This window comes from Calypte anna, chromosome 4B (assembly GCF_003957555.1).
Source record: "Calypte anna isolate BGI_N300 chromosome 4B, bCalAnn1_v1.p, whole genome shotgun sequence".
In the NCBI taxonomy this organism is placed as follows: Eukaryota; Metazoa; Chordata; class Aves; order Apodiformes; family Trochilidae; genus Calypte; species Calypte anna.
In genome coordinates this window covers 23,230,482-23,252,148 of record NC_044249.1, presented here as the reverse complement: position 1 = coordinate 23,252,148, position 21,667 = coordinate 23,230,482, and the positions used below count along the sequence as shown (strand labels likewise).

At 43.0% G+C, this 21,667-nt stretch overlaps 1 protein-coding gene across 3 annotated transcripts; it reads left to right on the top strand.

Annotated features, from left to right (window-relative positions):
* The first annotated feature begins 1,575 nt into the window (after nt 1-1,575).
* Nucleotides 1,576-20,969, top strand: M1AP (meiosis 1 associated protein). 3 transcript variants are annotated; one of them, XM_030450603.1, is made up of 11 exons: nt 1,576-1,743; nt 6,993-7,060; nt 8,905-9,158; nt 10,341-10,523; nt 13,732-13,909; nt 15,396-15,569; nt 16,570-16,720; nt 17,874-18,015; nt 18,444-18,650; nt 19,437-19,592; nt 19,880-20,969. In XM_030450603.1, the coding sequence occupies exons 3-11, from the start codon at nt 8,910-8,912 to the stop codon at nt 20,018-20,020; spliced, it is 1,581 nt and encodes a 526-aa protein (XP_030306463.1). In that variant the 5' UTR covers nt 1,576-1,743; nt 6,993-7,060; nt 8,905-8,909; the 3' UTR covers nt 20,021-20,969. The 3 variants fall into 3 exon arrangements, with proteins under 3 accessions (XP_030306463.1, XP_030306462.1, XP_030306464.1); XM_030450602.1 differs by having other exon boundaries at nt 8,866-9,158; XM_030450604.1 differs by lacking the exon at nt 6,993-7,060 and having other exon boundaries at nt 8,866-9,158.
* Nucleotides 20,970-21,667: the final 698 nt, after the last annotated feature.

The following is a 21,667-nucleotide window of genomic DNA, read 5'->3' as shown; positions in this document are numbered from 1 at the left end:
CTGGACTCCCAGGAGGGCTACTGAGGTGCCTGCAGATCACAAAGAGCTATGGAGACATCAAGACCTGATGAAGGAGCAGTCTAAGGCACAGGAGACAGACAACACCAACAGCACACCACAGACACAGGCTGGGGCTGCTCTGCCCAGTACACACTGGCATTGTGCTGGAGACTCACCAAATCCCTTTACCCACCCAAAGGGGACTGTACCCAGACAGCCCTCTTCCCTACACTAATTTTAAAGCCACTCCCCCAGTTTGCAACCTCATCCCCTTCCAGCCCCTCAGCTTTCCAATGGCCAGTGGTCTGCAGCCATCTTCAAAGAAACCATCACTGGGTCTAATTGGGATGTTCCTGTAGCTGCCAGGCTTCTCAATCATCTGGAAAACAAACAAACAAACAAACAAACAAAAACAAAACCAACACATAATTAAAAAAAACCACAACCCACTATCAGTGCTGGCAATGAGCATCCCACCAACCTCTTTAACACTGCTCCCCTTCTCCCCAAAAGCACTGTGGTGTTCTGCTCACCTCCTCAGTCCAGAATTCGATGCTGCAGGCCTCATTGCTTGTATCATCTAAGACACTAAAGTACACACACTTACTGCTGTGCTTCTGAGAAACTCCCTGCCCTGTGACCTTTTCTCACTACCACCCCAGCTTACCTCAGATGATCATCTAATTCCAACAAAGGCCTGCACAGCATCTGCAAAACCAAACAAACACTTCAATCAGTTGCCAGAGGTGACTTTGGTTGTTGACTACTGCTAATAAACATTCAGAGACTCAGCCATGCTTTCCCTGAGAAACATTCTAAAAATACTAAAAAATAATTAATTTTCCAGCTTCAGCTTCCAGTCGTTGGATTTGCTCTCCTGCAGGCTGATTAAAGAATTCTCTGCACTAGGATACAGACAGAATTCACTTCTGTATTTCCAGTCTGAAATCCCCTTGACTACGCAGAAGGATAGCACTGCCTGTTAACAATTGTGTCACTTTAAGATGTTCGGTATTTTTCACTGTGATCCAAATTCTCGTGTCCCACAGATGTGCTGTAACCTCCAAGTAAAACCTGCACATTTCTAATCCATTTTGTCTGTATTTATTATTATTTACTACTCTGGTTATTGTGTTATCTATAATCCTCATTCACAATTACTACAAACCCTTCTTCAAATGAATGATGAAGACATGGGAGAGAACAGATTGTTGTAGCATCTGATCAGAAACACATTTGATGAGGTATCAGAATGTAACAGAGATTCAATGCATATTTTATTTAGTTTATGGTCTTACTAAGCTTAGTTTTTAACTGGCATATCTAATTTACAAAATAGTACATGTTCTGAAATTGCAATGATCTTTACTGAGTTTAGTCTGAAATCTCCAGCATACATCCTTAGACTAAAATCTCTCCTAAAAAAATGCAGGTTTTAATTTAACCAGCCATTTCCCACTAAATGACAGGGCAAAGGCATAGACTGAAACCACAGCTACGTCGATCCAGAGGTAACTCTCGGCCCTTGTTCAGCCTGGCGGGATCCTGCTGCCAGCCTGTAGACACCACTGCCTGCCTGCGCCTGTCCGCCCAGGCCTGTGCCCGTATGCACCCGCTGGCACAGCCCCGGCCGGGTCGGAGGGGTCGGTCCGGTCGGTCCCGGCTCCCTGACCGTTCCAGGCCCTGCCACAAGCCCTGATCAGCGGCATTCGGTGCCGCCCGTCCGCCGGGACTGCCGAGAAGGTAACCGCGGGACTGCCCCCGCAGACAGGCCCGGCATGGCTGCCCCTGGCAGCCGCGGGTAGGATCCGTACAGCCAGCCCGAGCCCAGCAGCGGCCATGGGTCCGTCCCCCACGGGCAGGGTCTCCCCGGACGGGGCCGAGCTCCCTCCCGGTCCTCCCCCGGGGTCCGCGGACGCGGTACCCAGGGACACGGTTCAGCGGCAGCGCTGCGTTAGAGTCCGTGGTCACATTCAGGATAGAAGCGATTTGGTTTGTTACACACGATCTGAACAGAGAGGGCATGCATTGGTACATGTTAATACATATGCCACCGACACATGAATTGTGCTTTCTGCCACTTGTGTCCAATAAAATTTGTTTATTCTTCTATAAAGCCTCTGAAGGACAGCTTCCAGACTTGAAAATACCTAAGCTTCACCTTGGGAAAATGAAAGCCTTTGAAAAAATAACTAAATTACATGCTTGGCCTTATCATCTGAGCTAAAGTATTCCACAGTCCCAAATGCCATATATGACAAATGCCATTCAATAGTAATGGGGAAGTATCAGTCCCATTATAAATTTGTGAGATGTCATCTGAAATGTTTGTGTAATTTGTATAAAATATGAGTGGCAGTGAAACATGTACAGAAATTTTTAAATCTGAGCAGCTGCAGCAAAGAGGTACTAGGATAATCAGGGGAATATGAGCTCCAACTAGAAAAGCCTTGACAGTTGAAAGCCTTGTTGAAGCTGAGCAGGGTATCATTTTCATCTCACGTACATAAAAGGAGCAAATTATGAAGCAGCAGACAAGTTGTAGAAGGAAAGGATAATGCTGGCATGAGAACTATGGTATGAGATGGCCAGACACCACACATTTAAGGTAGAAATTACTGCAGGGTTTCCCAACACTAGAGGACTGAGCAGTCTGTCCAGGGAAATGGTGTAACACAAAGCCCTGAACACTTTAAAAGTGAGTCTTGAGCAGCTAACAAGGAAGTTGCATGATGTGCTGTGATATTAAGGGAAGTTTCACTGACCAATCCTGTATTTCTAATACAGTATAACATTAACGTCTTACACATCCTATCATGAGACTGCTTCTCACATAACCTGAAATTAATACCACTTGAGATAGATAGTAACTGGCCATCAGCATTATGTTTTACCTTCAAAGGAGTGTTGAGTGCCTTGGAAGTAGGAAAGAAGAAAAGTAAGGAGATGAAACCTCCTGCTATGTTATTCTGTTCAGGAGCTGACAGAGTCCTTTTTGATTTTATTTTGTTTCTTGCACCAATTTTTACTTGGTAAAGTGGTTTGCAGGGAGAGAATGGAACAGGGGACTGGATGCTTTCCACAGGGTTGTCTGCTGTCAAACTGTAGACTTCCTGTGCGCTTTCTAAAGCACCCTCAGTGATGATTGCCTGTCTGCAGTTATGTTCTGAGGCTTATGAATTATGCAGTTTTTTATGCATTTAATGTGTATGTTGACTTTGCATCATTTTAGTTTCTTAATCAAGATGCCAGGCAAGATAGAGTACCTGTCCTGTGAGCCTCATTAATCACACCTATAATCTCATAAAAAACAGTATTACAATAGCTAAAAAGTTTTAATTCTGAAAATTCCAGCACATCATTCAAGCAGAAGTCCCTCATGATAACTGGGCTTTCCTTAGGGTGTTCCTGATGGATTTTCTAAGTTGTCTGGTTGTTCTACAGGGGCACTTGGGCACAGGCATTATGTATCATCTTGTCCATGTTTTGTACTATCTGTCAATGCACTACATGACAAGCATTCATAATCATTTGCTCCATCAGTTTTAGTGATGCAGCAGCAAATGTCTTTTTCTAAGCTCATACAATGTTAGAATTCTTCTTCTATTAAGAAAAAAGCCCTACAAAGGTTATAATGAGGGATTTTTACATTAGGATAAGGTGAATGTTCTTTCTAAGATTTAGTGATTTTATGTCAATAAAAGCACAAGCCCAAAGCCTCTTATCTGTTATTGGTTATAGCACTGGTGTATAGAAAACATGTAATATCTTCTGTTAAATAAGATCTTGTATGTCTTTATTTTAGTAACTTGACTTTGTTTTAGTTAGCTTCTGCTAACTTTTTGTTTGCTTGTTTTTACTCTTCTGTTCATTTAGTCCTTTTAAATAAATGCCTTTTTTCCAGGCTAAGTATACAAATAGATATCCACCAGAGGCCATCCACACTGCATAGCCACTTCACAAATCAGGCTTCTCCATGGCTTGCTCTTTTTCCTCTGCAAAATCCATTTGTTTATGCAGCCTAAGAATACGGATGTTTCCCAGAGTCTTAAAGCTTAGTCAGAAAAATGGCACACTTTTAAACCATCAGGTTTGAAAGCCATATGATAAATACATGAAAGCAGTGACACAGGGTAAGAGCCAAGATCTGTCTGCTCCATGAACCTGTGATACAGCAAATCCTTTGGGAAGAGCATAGGAAAAGGGTGAGTCTGCAGTGATGCCCCCTGCCTCCAACTGTTCACAGCTTGGGGGCTTCCTGAGCTGAAGGTGACATAAACTGTCTTCTGATACCTCTGCTGCTCTTTTGGTTAATTGCATTTGGCTATATTAAATGGCATGATATGCAAATCAGCCGAGTTTGATGAGCTTGTTTGTAAGCTCTTACAAATTACTCTTCTTTGCAATGTCAGTGTTTGTGCCTTCTATAAATTTTATGAGGCAAATTTTTATGTATCATCGGGTTTCTACCTAATTAAGTAAAAAATAGATTGATGTATAACTGCAGTGGGGACATTATACTGAATAATCAGAGTTTACAGTTTGAACTGTAAATTGAATAATCAGAGTTTGCAATTTCTTGGTTTACAAGCTCTTAATATGTTAATTGTGAGGATCCATTACTTTTTATAGTATTATAGTGGCTAAAAGCAAGGGTATTTAAATTGAACAGTGATTAGAGGCAAATTGTCCTTTCTGATGCTCCTGTTTTGATCACCTAGGCCTACATGTAATCCTACTAAAATCTACTGATCAGTGAGATTTATTTTGCATAATTACACAACTATTTTAAAATATCATATTGTATCACTGTTTCTCTGAATGTGCTGATATGTAAATGGGCTATTGCTCTCTGAATTATTTTGCATACTCTGTTTAAACAAAACATTATGGTTTAAACAAAACACTCTGGAGCTTGCACAGCTCAGGGGTAAGTTACAGGTTGACAGAAATGGTTCAAAGAGGTCCCAGGTAAAAAGATCCTGTTTCTGAAATGTAAGACTCACAATTCTAGCAGCTGCATGTTAATATCCTCTTTAACCACTATCTGAAAAGAGAAAGATTAGTTGTCACTGCTTTTTTCTAGATGCTGATCAAAATATTTATCAAACTTTTTTTCTGCATCATCAAAGAAAATCTTATTCTTAGAAGTCAACGGCAAATTCATACTATTTTGAGATTGTCTTTTGTTCTTGATGTGTTCAAGGAATAGCTTTTATTCTTTAATAATACAGAACGAGAGGAACAAGAGCTTTTTTTGCAGCCCAGAAAGCTAACCTGATCCTTGCCTGCATCAAGAGAAGTGTGGTCAGCAGGTCGAGGGAAGTGATTCTCCCCCTCTGCTCTGCTCTCATGAGACCCCACCTGGAGTACTGCATCCAGTTCTGGAGCCCCTATTACAGGAGGAATAGGGAGGTGCTGGTGTGTGTCCACAAGGATGATTAGAGGAGCACCTCTCCTGTGAAGACACAGAGAGAGTTGGGGTTGTTCAGTCTGGAGAGGAAAAGGCTCTGAGGAGACCTTATTGTGGTCTTCCAGTATCTGAAAGGGCTACAAGAAAGCTGGGGAGGGACTTTTTAGGATGTCAGGGAGTAATAGGACATGGCGGAATGGATTCAGACTAGAGGAGGGGAGATTTAGATTGGATGTTAGGAAGTTCTTCACCATGAGGGTGGTGAGACACTGGCACAGGTTGCCCAGAGAGGTGGTGGAAGCCATCTCTGGGCAGTTTTTAAGGCCAGGCTGGATATAATCATAGAATCATAGAATTGGCTGGGTTGGAAGGGACCTCAGAGATCATCAAGTCCAACCCTTGAACCACTACTGCTGCAGTTACTAGACCATGGCACTGAGTGCCACATCCAGTCTCTTTTTCAATATCTCCAGGGATGGAGAATCCACTATTTCCTGGCGCAGCCCATTCCAATGTCTGATCACCCCCTCCGTAAAGAAATTCTTTCTAATATCCAACCTAAACCTCCCCTGGCACAACTTGAGACCCTGCCCTCTTGTCTTGCTGAGAGTTGCCTGGGAAAAGAGACCGACCCCCCCCTGGCTCCAACCTCCTTTCAGGGAGTTGTAGAGAGTGATGAGGTCTCCCCCTGAGCCTCCTCTTCTCCAGGCTGAACAGCCCCAGCTCCCTCAGCCTCTCCTCATAGGATCTGTGCTCGAGTCCCTTCACCAGCCCATTTGCCTCCTTTGGACCTGCTCCAGGACCTCAATCTCCTTCCTGAGCTGAGGGGCCCAGAACTGGACACAGGACTCAAGCTGTGGCCTCACCAGCACTGAGTACAGGGGCAGAATCACTTCCTTGGACCTGCTGGCCACGCTGTTCCTGATACAGGCCAGGATGCCATTGGCCTTCTTGGCCACCTGGATGGTGTTCTGAGCAACCTGATCTGGTGGGAGGTGTCCCTGCCCATGGCAGGGGGATTGGAACTAGATGACCTTAAAGGTTCCTTCCAACCCTGAAAATTCTGTGAATTTATGATTTTTTTTTCCTTAAACCTGTTGACTGTTACTGTCTGTTGGTAGCTTTTGTTCACTATTTTGTGTGCATTTCCTTGCCGATAGCTTTTAATAATTGTTACTGCATCTCAAGGTTTTTGTGTTTTTACTCCCTGCTTCTTTGTAGACTGTCAACATAATTGCCTTCATAGCTGTAGGTGTATCAGGCTTAGCTACACAGTCAGGCAGTTAATTAATTAAACTCATTATTTACATTTTTCTGTCTTCTTTTTAATTCCAACTTACAGTGAGGTTGGATCCAAGTTTTGCTGGGTCTTATATTAGAAAGAAGATGGAGACTATCTGTAGTATTCATTAGCCAATGGCTTTGCTGCTACATCTCATTTACACTTTTTTAGACTCTAATATTAAATAATATTTTCCTAACTGGAAGAAATTAAGCACATGCACTTGCAGAATGTCATCAGCACTTGCAAGTCGCTCAGTATGTCAAAGTTTTTTTTTTTCTGTCCCTATCTTTTTAGTCCTGAAGAAATGTCTTCTTGCTTTGAGCAAAATATATATCGCCATTAGCAACTATCTCTGGCAGTTGGTAAGTTCTGTTTTATTGATATGTATTTAATACATATCAGCTGCTAGAACTAACAGTTTTCACTTGTGCACACTGAATTGGTGTAATCCCTTAGTCTGGGCTCTCTGTCCCTTCACTTGCTGCTTAAATGAAGATGTGATGTTACCGAAACAACCAGTTAGACTTTACAGAATTCCTCAGTCATCCACCCTCATCACAATCACAATGAGAGTGTAACTGGTGTAGGCTGTAAGAGAGGTGGGCAGTTTATACTCTGTCAAATGTTGTGCAGAGAACTGCATATAAGTAATACTAATATTGCTAAGCAGAAATTAAGATGCCACAGTTATGAAGAAATCAAATTAATTCAGTTGATAAAGATCATAGCTGAAGATCCATTTTACTAAAGCAGTTTAAAATAAGCCCAGTTCTGTTACAGTTTCAAGAGTGAGAGAATTAATGCAAATTTAGGAAAAACATGTATTTTCAGAATCAAGGCTTTTTTTTTTTTTTTTTTTTTCCCCTGAAAACCATGCAGATCAAAGACCAAACTCTTCCAGATTTCTAACTGTGGGATGAGTTTTGTTTCCTGGTTTCAGAAATCACTGGGGTCCGTCAGAGTTCAGTAGTATGAAGCCTCATAACAAAAAAAACACCGACAAGTATTTTCCCAGATGAACTGAAGTAATTTAGTAAACTGTCCTGTAAATTATAAAGATCCAGAAGAAACACTGATGAAAATGGTATCAGACAATTTTTCATTTTCTAGTGAAATTACTAGTCAAAGCAAAATACCTAGACATGGGTGTATGATCTTTATAGATATGCAACATTTTCATTCTGAAATGCTAGCCTCAATTCTGAAATATAATATGTGATCATTCTGTTTTGCCTTCACTGACAAACATCATAGAAATAGAGATATTTTCTGATGATATGTCAATCACATAGAAATGCATTTCTTGGTCTTTTCAAGACTCACAGGACTTCTTATTCCAAAGTGCTGGAGGCTGTAGGAAATACAGTAGCTTGGCTCTTTGGTGAACATAAGAGTTTCTTGTCCCAGCTGAAGGTATCACACAAATTACAGGACTGTATACTGGCCTGGGTTCTGACTAGGACCTAATTATGTAAATCCAAGGTTGCTTCAAACTTCACTAAGCCTGCTGGAGATTTAGACAACTGTGGGGAGAAAATTTATTTTAGCTCATACTGAGAAGGCATGTCCAGTTATGCAGACTCTTTTCTGGGCACAAGTAGACTTGTACGGTTACATACAACCACTAAGTGCTTTGTGCAGATATATTTAGATTTAGTAAATAGAAGATTTCAGGAAGGATTTTGGATATGAAAGCTACTTGTCTCATACTGGCTATCAAGAAGTGAGGATGGTATTCTTTGGGTGTTTAGGTGTAATCACTTGGCCACTTCAGAGGTAGAACTTCAGTCTTGCTGTCCACCAGCTGCTGGAGATCACTTCTTTGCTGGAGGCTGATGCTACGCACCTGAGTCATACTGTGATACCTGACATCTGACACAGCTCACTCACGAGCTTTGCATGGCCAGGCTTTTGACATTTTTAACTGCTCCATCTGCAAGAGTATATCCACCATGCATTTTCTTTAGTTTAACCATTTTGCTTTCTAACCATATGCATTTTCACTTGTCTTTGTATGGATTTATTTCAGAGCATGGACAAGGAATGCTTTGCAGAAAGCTGTAGGACTCTAATTCATTACTGTCTGCTGGGTCTCAGGTTGCTTCCAAGTGAATGGGAAAGGAAGAGTCTCAGTCATTGCCATGATTTGTTAATTGTTCCTATTCAGATTCACATAGATAACTGGGCCTCTAACACCCATGTGCAGAAGCCATGAATTCCAGAAGATTGCTCTCAGAAACACGGAGAACATTTCCTGCTACCAAAGTACAATGCCAGCAGCCATCTCAGATTCTCATTGTGGATGTCACATCACCTTCCTGGACCAACACTTGTTCTGTGCTCTCTGAAGCTCTGGAAAACATACTCTGTTTGGCATGCAGTTTGACAGGCCCCTGCCGTGTTCCCCTGCTGAGCCTCTATGTGGTGCAGAACCAGCAGGAGTGTCTGCTCCCCTTTACAGTACGTGTGAAAATAGGTCTTTGGGATCTAACACAAACCAATGCAGTATGTGGTTGCAGATCATTGATGAATGTTATGATTTGCTACAAATTTATACCTGAAATTTAATAGTTTTCAAAGAGCACAGTTTCACAGACTTCATGGAACAGGTAAATTTTATGAAATAATGATGTTTAAAAGGAGGACTGTAATATTTTTGATCTGTGAAGTTGCGCATGTGCACGGATTAGGTTTTGTGCTGTTCCATTCTAAAACATCTCTTGCACACCTGCCTTTCAACTGCTACTTTCTGCACAGGACTGCTTCTCCATCAAAATTATCAAATACAGCTACAGAGCTGTAGTAATTTGGATAGTGAAATAGTCTGTATACATGCTGATTACCACTTTGGGAGGGGTTCTTGACACTTAGGGGGAAAAGATCAGAATTCAAAATTTTTTTCCAAATATGAGAAATATCCTGAAATAATCAAATCACTTAAGTTGAAAAAGACCCTTAAGATCATGAAGTCCAACTGCAAAATTAACACTGCTAAGTCCATCGCTAAACCATGTCCTTAGATGCCACAGCTACACAGACTTTAAATATCTAGATTTAAATCAGTGAGAGCAAGTATTTCACTAATTTAGGGATATGCATCAGAATAAACATAGATGGAGAATGAGTCTACAGTTAAAGTTTGGGATTACAAAGCATCATACAGTTCACAAGAATCTACGAATTTATACTATTATAAACAGTCATACTGAGCACTCACATATGCAATGTAGTATAAGCTCACGTTATTAACCTTCTCACTTTATTCAGCAATAGTAAAACATTCTGAAATATTTTGTCAGTCATCTCAGGAAAGGTAGAGGCCAATGGATGAAAAAAAAATCTTGGCAAATGTGATCTGCAAGAAGATTATAGCTAATGGTGCTAGTTACCTTGTAGAACAGGTTATAGATAATGTCACATGGATAAATAAGGAGGTACCAAGGAAAATTTTTTTGGAGGTGATGTGAAATCACTCTCCTTAAGAAGAGACACTTGTCTTCCTTCCTAGCACGAATTTACATCCTGGCATGCCACTGTAGGATGGACTAAGAAATCTGCTTCACAACTGATGCCAGGCATGTTTTATGTGATTATAATTTTGAAAATTCTAGTCTTTCAATTTAATTGAATACTGTTTTGCAGCAAGTGAGAGAAAACTTTGCACGAATCCAAGCCTGCATTTCAGAGCTCCGTTCACTACCACGAGAAGGCTGCTTCCCAAAGGTGGGCAATGGAGTGATACAAGCTGTGCAGGATGGATTGCAACAGTTCAAGCAATACAGCAGACACACTGCAGCAGGAGGCTCAACAAATACTTCTGTTGAGGTAAGAAATGTTGGGAAGGTAGTGGGAGTCATCAACCATGCTTGCCACTTAATAAAAAATTAAGAAAATAAGCCCTTCAAAAAAACCCCAAGCTCTTTGTGGCTATCTCTGAATGCTCATGGAAACAAGATCAGTTCAGGTTTGGGTTGTGTATGGAGACTAACTTGTTTCATATATAAGAGAAGGAATTTAATTTCCAGGCATTTAAGATTGGATGTTTTTTCCACTTTGATTACTTTCACAGAAGAGCTCTGTCAAAGGCAGACATTCACAGTACTTCTGCACATGATTTTCCTCTTATCCTACAGTTACATTTTGCAGCCACAATGGCTGGAACTTCCACTGAGACAATAAGATGTTTGTACAAAGGTCCTCATTGTGAGCAGAAGAGCACCTACAAATCTCAGGCCTTGGTTGAAAAACAAAGGCTGGTCATCACAGAGAGAAGGGTATTCCACCCTTACAAAATGTTGTGTTTCAAAAAAGGCAGCTTTCCTTTCAGGTACTTCAGTGGCTGAAGCTTTATTTTCATCACAAACACTTCTTTTTACACAGAGCAAGTTGGATTTTTATTTATTTTCTCAGAAGGCAGTTGAATTATTTTTTGCTCTGATACAGTATCTTTTGAAAAAGGAAGAAAATATAGCTTATTGGAAGTAAAGCTGTGTATCTTAAGCCATTTAAAGTAGGCATTTACCCTTTTCCTGTCCCTGGGGACATTCCAGATCATGTTGGACAGGGGTCTGAGCATCCTGATCTAGTTGAAGGTGCCCCTGTTCAGTACAGGGGGATTGGACTAGATGGGCTTTAAGGGCCATTTTAAAGCCCCTTTCAATCCAAACTAATCTATGATTCTCTGACTAGAAAATATTAGAAGTATTTTTGAACTAATGAGACATGGACAAGAGAAAAGCAGCCCTACTAAATAATTTTTTTTTTAAATAATTCCATCTGTTTTTCAATGCGATGAATGTCAGGTTCTACCAATGCAATTTCTTTCTTCTGTTTCAAGAACTTCATGCCTTAGTTAAATGCCCTCATAAAGCAGTCAATTCCAGTATTTTGCAGAGAAGATTTAAGATACAACTTATCTAGAGTTAATCAAAATTAAATGCTTCATATGTCATTTTGATGCATCGGTTCCCAGTTGCCAAACTGGCATATCAAATCCAGTTTCTTCAGCTGGAGACCACAGTCACCAGTACTTAGACTACAAGGCACTGCTGACAACTTGCTTGTGCAAATCAGGTGTAGTCTTCAGGCAAATGTGTATTTCCTAACAGTTAAACCACAAAGAAGCAAGAATATTCCTAGCTGATTAGTAAGCATGAGGCAAACTTTGTTACAACCTGCAATTATTTAAAACCCCAGTGTTTGTTAAAAGAATTGAAAATGCTTACTCTTGAAATCTGAATTCAGAGGGGGAAGCAGCAGCATCAATGAAGTCTGAGCAGCAGCTACAGGGCAGGAAATGTGACCAATCTGCAATAGAATGAAAAGCGTTTTTCGAGACACCAGTAATCTGTTTATTTTTCTCAGATTAGGAAGTGTAATGGCATTAAGGATTCTATCTAGAAACTGAGGAGGTAAACCACAATAGCTACTTCAGCTTCTATATGTGGTAAAATCTCCCTTCTAGGCTCTGAAGAATGATATGCTAGTGTTCTTCAGGTTGAGAAAAGGTAAAGTGGAAGTGACAGGCTATAGATGTAATGCAGCCATCTTTTTTATGAAATGAAGGTGCACTATTATAGCAAATGCTCTCCGTAGCTCTCCCTCCAAGTCAACAACTCTTAACCTGCAGCCCCTTTTAACCACTTTCACTAGTTCCTGAAAGGGGCCCATAATCACGTCTCCATTGGCAGTAACTCAGAGACAAAGCTAGGGATAAGTTTGGCTGCAGACGTTTGCGTATTTGGGAAATGGGGCTTGGTCTGTCATCAGCAAGAATGCCCCTGAGGGCAGCATCCAGGACAGGTCATTATTTGGGTTCTCCAGACTGTCACCATCTCTGTTCTCCTTCATGGGTATGCAAACGAGCTTTCCTTACATAACCTTCTGGGTTTTGTGAAATTACAATGTACTAATGTAGGAAATGTTCCGTCTATACCTCTATAAAGAAATACTATATTCAGATTGTTCTGCTCCTCTAACTCAACATCAGTTCCTATTTCCTGCTTGTGTCAGTTCATAAAGGGGTAATAATTGCTTCTTTAAATAGATCTGATTAAGGATAGATCTGAATGGAGAAGGAGTACTCCCTGCATCCAGCTACAACCCCCCCCCCCCAAAAAAAAAAAAAAAAAAAAAAAAAAAAAAAAAAAAAAAAAAACCACAGAAAGACCACAGACACCAAAAAATGAACTGTCCTTCCAGTTGCCCTCATCTAATAACCCTGCAGTAAAACTTATTTATGAAGGTCTACTGTTACCTTTCCCCAAATGCTCCCTACAGGACATTTGTTAGCAGCCTTACCTAAAACACACTTTGTCCTTTAGAGTTATTAAATAATCTTTAGGAGCCATGAACAGATGTGCTGAGGAGGGTCAGTATTTCACAAACTAAGTTATCAGGCAAGGTCAGAACTCAACACTTTCTCACCTATCTCTTTCAGGGTAGAGACTGGCATCAAACATTCCTGACATGTTCTAGAAACTGTTGCTGATTTTCAGTTACGAAGAATCTCCTTGTAGTCACTTATTTAGTGTTACACCAAAACTGGGAAGCGGCAATCACACCTACTGTTGCTCTCCTCTGAAACATCTTCAGAGTAGACTACATATTACTTAAAGGAGAAAAAAAAAAAATCACATTCAGCCTTGAAGCGAGAAGGTCAGATTTAGTCTGCATAATCTGTAATTGATGGGGTTACGTGAAGGGGCAGTGTCCCTCTGAAGGTCTCAGGCAGAATCCCTCCTGCATGCACAGACTCTCTGACCAGAAGTGCAAAGCACAGAATGTATGACAGTGTGAGAAGATGCAACAGTGTGGATTGTTCCGTTTCCTTCCAGCAGTGGTACAGAACCTCCTGGTGTTCCTACAGTGATCTTCTCAATCCATTTCATACTGGCTTAAAAAAAGCTTTTAAATAGATCAGGTATTTTACTGAAATTGCTCTCTCCTTTTTCCTGTGCTATTCAAATAGACCAGGCACCATTGCCTACCAAGAGAGGTTGCACACTCCTGCACACTCTGATTTGTGTTTCAGATCACAATTTTAACTTGCCGGTCCAGCAAAGAAATAGTAAAGCAGCTGGAAAAGAAGTTAAAAGATGTGGACCTTGTGAATCTGCGAAGAATACAAGTCACTGAAGTTTTGAAGAGAGACTTTCTGGAGCCTGAGGATGTGGAGCAGTGCATGCCAGCAGAGGAGCCCACCAACAATGGTGAGTATAAGACAGAGGGAGTGCTCAGGGAGGTTATGGCTTTGGACACCTGGGCAATCACTAGTTCTTGCTTTGGTCCGATATGTGCAACTTCCTTCTGTGCCAGTTAGTGCCACTTAGCTGTGTGGCAACTACTGTGCCTGGAGGAACAGCAGAAAGTTTCTACCGCAGCACTTTTCTGGGGATTCAACACAATTGGGCAAAATCAGTATATACACTGCAGGCATTATTGCATCTCTTGGTATTACCTAAAATGGACTTCACATGCAATACAGTTTTCTTGAGAGATTAAAAAAAAAAACACATGAAGTTTAAGGGGCTAGCATGCTTTCAGACACACATATACTGCAGAACATCACCCTGACTGTCTGATCAAAAGATCCTTGGTGCAGGCAGAGGCAACCAGAATCCTCAAAGCAGGTAGCTGGGAGAGAAAAGAAGCAGGCAGAAAGGGGAAGGGAGAAGTAGGCAGGCCATTTACAGTTGCAGTAATCCTACAGGAGTCCCAGTGTCCACACCCCCACCCCCCACCCACTCACCTACTCAAGATCTTGTCCTCTTACAAGCTGCTTATTTTCCAATGAGCTGACTTTAGTCACAGATTCTACTGTTAACTGCTGCTGCTTCTTCTTCTTGTCTCTGTGCTTAAGACAGTTTTTCTTAAACTCTACAGGTTTTACTTCTTCAGTAACTGTGCCTGAAGGAGTTCTTCAACAGGCCCTAAAGTTCCTATTTTCCCCTCTTTCAAAGGGCTTAATTGCTGGTACTTATACCGCTTCATCAACAAGACACACCTGATCCAAGCTCTGGTTCACACAGCGGGTTCTAATAGCCACCTAAGAACCTTAAAAAACTTGAGTCCTAATGCCTTGTAAAGTTGCTGTAACTAGCAGTGGCAATGCTGTTTTTACTGACAGGAAATATTGGATGTTGTTGTCTTCCCTGTCTCTAGCTGTTCTTTTCTGGTTGCAGTAGCAAACTTCTGGTCAATGGCATAGCAAGGGTTGGGAATGTTTAAGTGGATTGCAGATTCCCTCTAACCACCCCCCTCCCCTTGCACACCTGGCCACACCCTGCATTAGTGAAGGAAAGAGTACACCCCAGACACTGAAGTGGTGTTCTTTTTTGTCTTGGTCATATCTCTGAAGAACTATTCCTTTGATCTGACAGTTTTCACCAGGGAGAATTAAAGCTATAATAATGAGAAATTCAGAAACTGAAATTCCTGTTAGCTTCTATTTTGTGCCTTTGTTGTTCCAAAGCCAAAACTCCTGAGCAGACTCTAAATATGCCATCCTGATGGCGACCAACAGTCCAGCACCTGAGTGGTTCTGATGTAGAAGCCCTGTACATCACAATACTTCTGAAACTGCAAGTGGTCATCAACAGCTCAGGTTCTAGCAGTGTTCTTGTAAGAGGGCTGGCATCACCTGTGCTGTGCTCTGATTTGCATGGTAATTGTGTCTATTCACCTTTTTTTCTGAAGACATTGCAATCCTGGGAATGGACATTGATGTGAAAACCATAGAGGACAATGTCATCAGCTTGGAGATGATGTTTAAAACATGGCTACATGACTATGGCACAGAGAGAGAACACCTCCATCTCCTCCTTCCATCAGGAGGCTTCAGCCATGCCACTGCACCCAAGACCACCCTAAGTATTTCATCTCCTCTCCCCCTCTGCAGGGAGCTCCTACATCCCAGAACCTTAATGGTTACCTAACCCTGTCCTATGGGCACATTCCCTCACTTTCAGAGGCCCAGCCAAGGTCTCTGAGTGATGTTGGAAGCTGTCTGGAGTTTCTGTTGTCTCAGGCTGAGAGTGGCTATTTGCTTAGAACACTTCTAGGTTGCTGCCATGTCCTCTGGCATTTCCCTCCTGCAGCAAAACAAGTGCCTTAAAGAGTATTTGAATGTATGGCCACTTAGACAAGGTAAAGGGGGCCTTACGTACTGAAAGCATACTAAAAGTCTGTGCCAGAGCTGCAATTAAACTGTCTTACAAAGGGACTTGACTTCTATTCATATCTGTTGACTTAGCATTAAAATTCTTCCTGTTCTGTCTGGAACTGCCAACAGTTATAATAATGCATGAGAAAATATATAAGGAATATGTAATTTTTATTCCTTTACTAATCTAAGTCCAAATCTCTAATCTGTCCTTGGGTGAGCACTGAAAACACAAGCAGATACAGCAGACAGAGGTGTTTCCCCTAAGCTACCCACTTGCCATGGGAAGCTGCATGTGCAGTTCTGGAGCCCCCCCTTTACATGCCTCTCCAGCACCCTCCTGTGTGCTGCCGCAGTCTGGCCCTCAGGTGCAGCTTCCCATTGCCAACACAGTGGTTTTCTTCTGGTGATGGGCAGGCCAGTTCCAGACTGGAAGCAAAGCTCATCCAGAGCTGCTGGTGGCTTCTGTAGCTACTCTCTGCAGCAAGCAGGTCAGAAAGTCTGGTGTGACTTTATCTGTGATACCACAACAGCTCCAGACCAGCACAGGCAATGAAGATATTTTGTTAAAGGTGGATTTTCCCTCATCATAACATTGAATTTCATATTTGATGTGTTTGTGAGATTGTCATGTGTCATGACACTTTGAGATTGTCATGTGCTGATCATTGCCATTTCTAGCAATCTAAACCAGTCTTCTTCTCCTAGTATGCCTGAAGTGTGATTTGCAGGAGAGATTGCTTGACCCTTCTCTACTTTCTGGATCTGTTGATGGCACCATGAGAGCAGCAGATTTGAATTCACCCTGCCAGATGGCTGCCTGGCCAGCGACAATGCTGTATAAACTCCGAGTTGTAAAGTAAGTGTACATATGTGCTTTGTGCTTGCTAACTGAAAGGCTGGTATAATAGCAGCCTTCATTCTCTCTGTGCAGTTTCAGCTAGGTCCTAGTAACATCACTGTAAAGCACTGGGGGACTCAAAGTGCTGGTGAAGAAAAATTCTGGTGTAAGATACCCTCAGCACCTTGACTCTCCATGTTAAGGAGCAGCACATCCCACACACACGGACAGGAGCAGAGTCAAAAATGGTGTTACCATGATGCACTGTAACACCACCGGCGTTATCCATGCAACAGGTGGTTCCCTTCAGTGTGAAGTTCTGTAGATGGCAACCATTGCTCCAGATATAATTCTGCTGTTCTCTGAGTACCTGATGAAGTCACAGCAATTAACTGGATGTCAGAGCCCGAGCTAACTATTTGACTAATAGTAAAAAACAATCAAAGCCTCATAGTGCTATGTGACTTCATAGAAGAATTTATTCTCCTTTCCATCATCAGTCTATGGTTAATAAGCATAGGGCATAACAAGAACTTATGCTCTCTAGTGTCTTTTATGAGGTTTATTTATAGGAAAAAAACCCCTGTAATTTCTGAACTATACCATTTCTGAACTATACCATGTTCTTGAAATGATTCCCATCTTGTCAGTAGCTGAGGAACTTGGTAATTGCGTGTGTCTGACAGCCAAAGCACTGAAGCTGCTTAATAATGCCCTGTCAAGAAGCAGAAGTGTGCTGGGGACAGGCACAGTCAGATGTTTGCTCTGTGCAGGAGCAGAGCACATAATTTTAAGTGAAGGATAATCACCATCCAGTAAAAATAATTTAGGACAAGATGTAATTGCCTGGGTGAGTTATTGTCCAAGAAGCCAGATCAACAATCAGGTTTGTATTCAAAATGGATGAAGATTGGATTTGCTTCTTGGCATGCTCTCATCAATGCAGATGCAAAGGAATCTGGGAGTCAGCAAGAAAGCCTTTTTGCAACTGCAACTGGACTTTTCTGCAAGGTTTCATAGTGACAGGCCACAGCAATACAGACATCAGGTTCCTGTAGCAGTATTGCAGCTGATGCTGCCACAGCCACTTGAGCTAGTCCCTCTCCTGAGAGTCTTTCCTGGCTGGTTTCTTGTTTGCTGCACTTCTCTATCAAGAGCTGTGTATTTGCAGGGCTCTGAAGTCTGAAGGGGTCTGTGAGTCTGTACTGTATGGGCTGCCCTTCATCATCAAGCCTACCAGCTGCTGGCAGCTGGACTGGGATGAACTGGAGACAAACCAGCACAGCTTCCATGCTCTATGCCATAGTCTTCTGGTGAGTATGTGAAAACTGCAGCCTCATGGGGAGGGATTGCCACAGAGAGGAATAGTTAGTGCAGATCTGGTAAGCTCTCTCTAGCCTGCACCAGAAAACGTGTTTCAAAAGCTGAAGCTTCATATACCTCATGGGATAGTGTTCTAAATCCTCCCAGCTGATGCATCCACTAGCAAGACACTGCAGGACATCAAACCTCAGAGAAGACTAAGAAGAATTTTAAAAACTGATTTTTAAAAAGAATTATCTCACATTCAATTAAAAAAACTACCAAAACCATATTATTCTCAACCATTATGCAGAAAAGTGTTATTACTCAGGTGTGTATGAAGGTCTCTGCTCCTGAGCCCAGCAGCCCCTGCAGTGAAATTACTGAAGGAAGTGGCTGTTGTCTGGTGTTCACACTGGGTTTGTCTTTCACAATTTAGAAAAGGAAGTGGATGCTTTTGGCCAAACGTGAGCCACAAGACCCTGGTGCAAACTGGAACATCATGGTGCATTCCTACTACATCATTGTTCCATCTGACTCTGCCTCTCTGCTCATCAAAGCAATTGCCATCAGAGAGCTCTTGCTGCCATCAACCTTCCCAGCACTCCTTGCTGAGCACCCTGAGAGAGTGCACGGCCCCATAGAGGTGAGTCCCTAGCAACCTTGCACCAGTGTCTGTAGAAGGGATCCCAGTTGCACTAGCAGGGATGAGAGTAATCATCAGGCTTTATGCATAGGACATACAGCTGCTGCTGAAACTCTACCTTTCTTCCTCACTGCTAAGGAGCACATATCTCCTCAGATTGCAGAGAGTGGTGCTTTAGGCATAAGATAGATTAACAAATAAAATGTTTCTTTCCTTAAATAGATTCAAGCTGCTGCATTTCCTATTGTGCATCCACACATTCTTCTCCTGAGTTGTCTGCCTCTGCTTCAGGTGATGCCAGAAAAGGCAGAGCCCTCGAAATGGATCTTAGCACATGAATAAACAGCTGTGAAAATGTCAAGTGGCAGCTGGAATATGATGGAGCACTCCATAACTTCTTCCCAGCAGCCAACATAGCCTATAGCTTTCTTCATGGACAACAAATGTCTGTCCTTTGGAGCAATGCTGCATATGTACTGGGGGCAGAGGAAAGAGGCCTGTGGGTGACAGTGCCCAGACAGGGTACTTCAGCTTGTTGGTAGACCTGCATCCTGCAAGGGAATGCTTGAATCCAGTAAGACCTGGTTGCAAGTGCTTCTACACACACTAAGAGCAGTCCTTGTGGGTAGCAGCACAGCCAAAGATCCTTCTGGCATCACTGCAGGATGGCATGGAGTGTCTGTAATACTCATCCTTGAAAAAAAAAAAAACAACTTTGACACTAAAAACACAGCCTCAACTTGTCACATTTGACAGTCACTAGGTTTCTTTCTTCTGTTTCTGCAGAGTGCCCTCAACAGCTTGGAGGTGGAAGTTGCTTATAACCCTTTGCACCTAAAAAGCAACCTCTACAAATACCTGAAGAGTATGTTGTACAAACCTCTGCCCAGGCAGCAGGTCCAGCCCAGGGACCAGCGACCAGAGAGGCACCAACCCAAGCAGGTATGGCTTTTGCCTTTGACTAGTCTGGTTAGTCTCTGTTCTGCCCTTCTGATCTACTTGCTGCAGAAGGGCTGAGAGCAGCTCCCTGATACTGGAACAGTACCAGTGAAGGCAGCAAATGGCAGGGACAACACCCATTTGCAGCTGGCAGAACAGAGCAATAGGTGTAGGACAATCTCACCCACTTGGGAAGAAGGATGCTGAGCAGCTGGCATATGCAGATACAACCATTGGACAGGCCAGTGCCTCCTTCCACAAGATGCAATCATTGTGTCCCTGTATTGCAGCACTCGAGCAGAGCCAAAGCCACCGTGGCACCCCTCCTGATGGCTCCTTCTCCTGTCCAAGCGTTCAGACCAGCAATGGGGAGGAGAGATGGCTGTGATCACTCCCTGTCCCCCAGGGAGTACGAAGAGTTCCTGCAGTGAGCCCTAGTGCTGCCCGGATGTGGTCAGGCAAGACATCTCGCTTGGCCTTGGTTGGACCAGCACTTCCCATTGTTTGTTCCTCCTTGTTGTTTTATAGTTGTGTGGGTCACCAGGTCCATCTGCAGGAAGCCTGGTGCTGTGCTGAGGCCCTCAGTCCAGAGATTCAGCTGTTCCCATACCACCCCTCATTTCCAATCCTTATGAGCAGACATCACCAGCATGTTGCAAATTTTGGTTTGTGAGACTAGGCAAGTAGAAGCCACAAACCACAGATTGATGTTAGTGGGTGCAGAAAAGCTGCAAGCAGGGTGCTGAGGAAGTCTGACAGATAAAGTAGGCAGTAACACCAGGCTGCCCTCATCCTGCAGAAGCATGTTCAGCAGGGTGTTTGAGTAGGCATAAAACAAAGCTTTTGAATTTAAAGACCAGAATGCAGCACTATGAGCTGCACTACCTTTGACTATGCTGATTTTGCTTATTTCCATAACTGATGTCACTTGTTCAACTCCCAAGCTCACAAAGGGGTTTGTAGCAAGTGCCAAACCAGCTGTAACACCCAGCAGTGACAACCAGCCCAGCCCAGCTAGAGCTGCAGCACAGCACCATCCTCCCATATAGCTGCTGCTTGGATGCTCTCCTTCCTATGGCCCATCTGTGCCTATGGGGCTGCTCTGCCAGCCAACACAGTACTTTTTGGCAGGGTTCAGAAGATGGGGAATGCTGGCCCCAAGTTTCCAGAGAGCTTCTGCCCAGAGCTTGCACAGATGCCAGCCTCTTTCTCAGCACAAACACAGGGCATCTGCCCCTGGCTGGGCAGGAGCTGAGGGAAGCTCAATTGAGCTAAGGTGGGGTGGTCTCACTGGGTGTTCTGGATGCTGGGCACAGCATCCCACAGCGATTTGTGTTCTACTTACTTTGTTCTGACGAGCTGTTTCAAAATAAAGTTCTCCACCACAATGTTAACTGCCCGCCTGTAGCTGATCGTGTGTGCTATGCACAGCAATCCCAGTGCTGACCCGAGCTTCTTGAGGAACACGGAAGCTGACTGATGGCACAATGGAAACACCAGGCTCCTGGGGGAACTGATGCTGCAGGAGGGCACAGCCAGCAGAGACATCTCTTTTCCATGAGATCCCAGCTCAGTAACAGGCCCTGCTAGCCACCCAAGGCACAGACCTGCATTTCCTATGCCCTGGAAGCATTCCATGCCTGGCAGGAAGCTGCATCTCAGGCAGCTGTCTCGGGTTAGATGTCAAGGGCAGGTACTTTGAGGACAGGACAGACACTCCTGCAGGTGTGTGTCAGGGTGGGTAAGCTGATGGCTAGTCCCTGCCTCTCTAACTGGGGGCTTCCACAGCATGAGACAATGGGGAACAAGCAGTAGAAAAGAGCAGTAAATGCACGTGCAGATATTCCAGCCTGGAGCATGCAAACCAGACAGCAATATGAAAATGACAAAATCAGGCAGATTTTAAGGGTGGGGATTAGTCTGACTGAACTGGTGATGTAGGTGGAAATAACTTTGACAACTATATCATAAATACAAAACTGGGTACAAAGCCAACCTTGCTGATGAGAAGGGTAAACAAAGAGGAGCTTGTGATTTCTTGCTATTAAAACAAAGTTCCTAAAGGGTAAACTTGAGGA

What these genes read in the sequence shown, in the direction of transcription:
- M1AP (XM_030450604.1), top strand. Translation starts at nt 8,910, where the DNA reads ATGAATTCCAGAAGATTGCTCTCAGAAACACGGAGAACATTTCCTGCT. An exon ending in AGTGTCTGCTCCCCTTTACA is followed by an intron (nt 9,159 to 10,340) that starts GTACGTGTGAAA and finishes ACTGTTTTGCAG; the next exon opens with CAAGTGAGAGAAAACTTTGC. An exon ending in TATAAACTCCGAGTTGTAAA is followed by an intron (nt 16,721 to 17,873) that starts GTAAGTGTACAT and finishes GTGTATTTGCAG; the next exon opens with GGCTCTGAAGTCTGAAGGGG.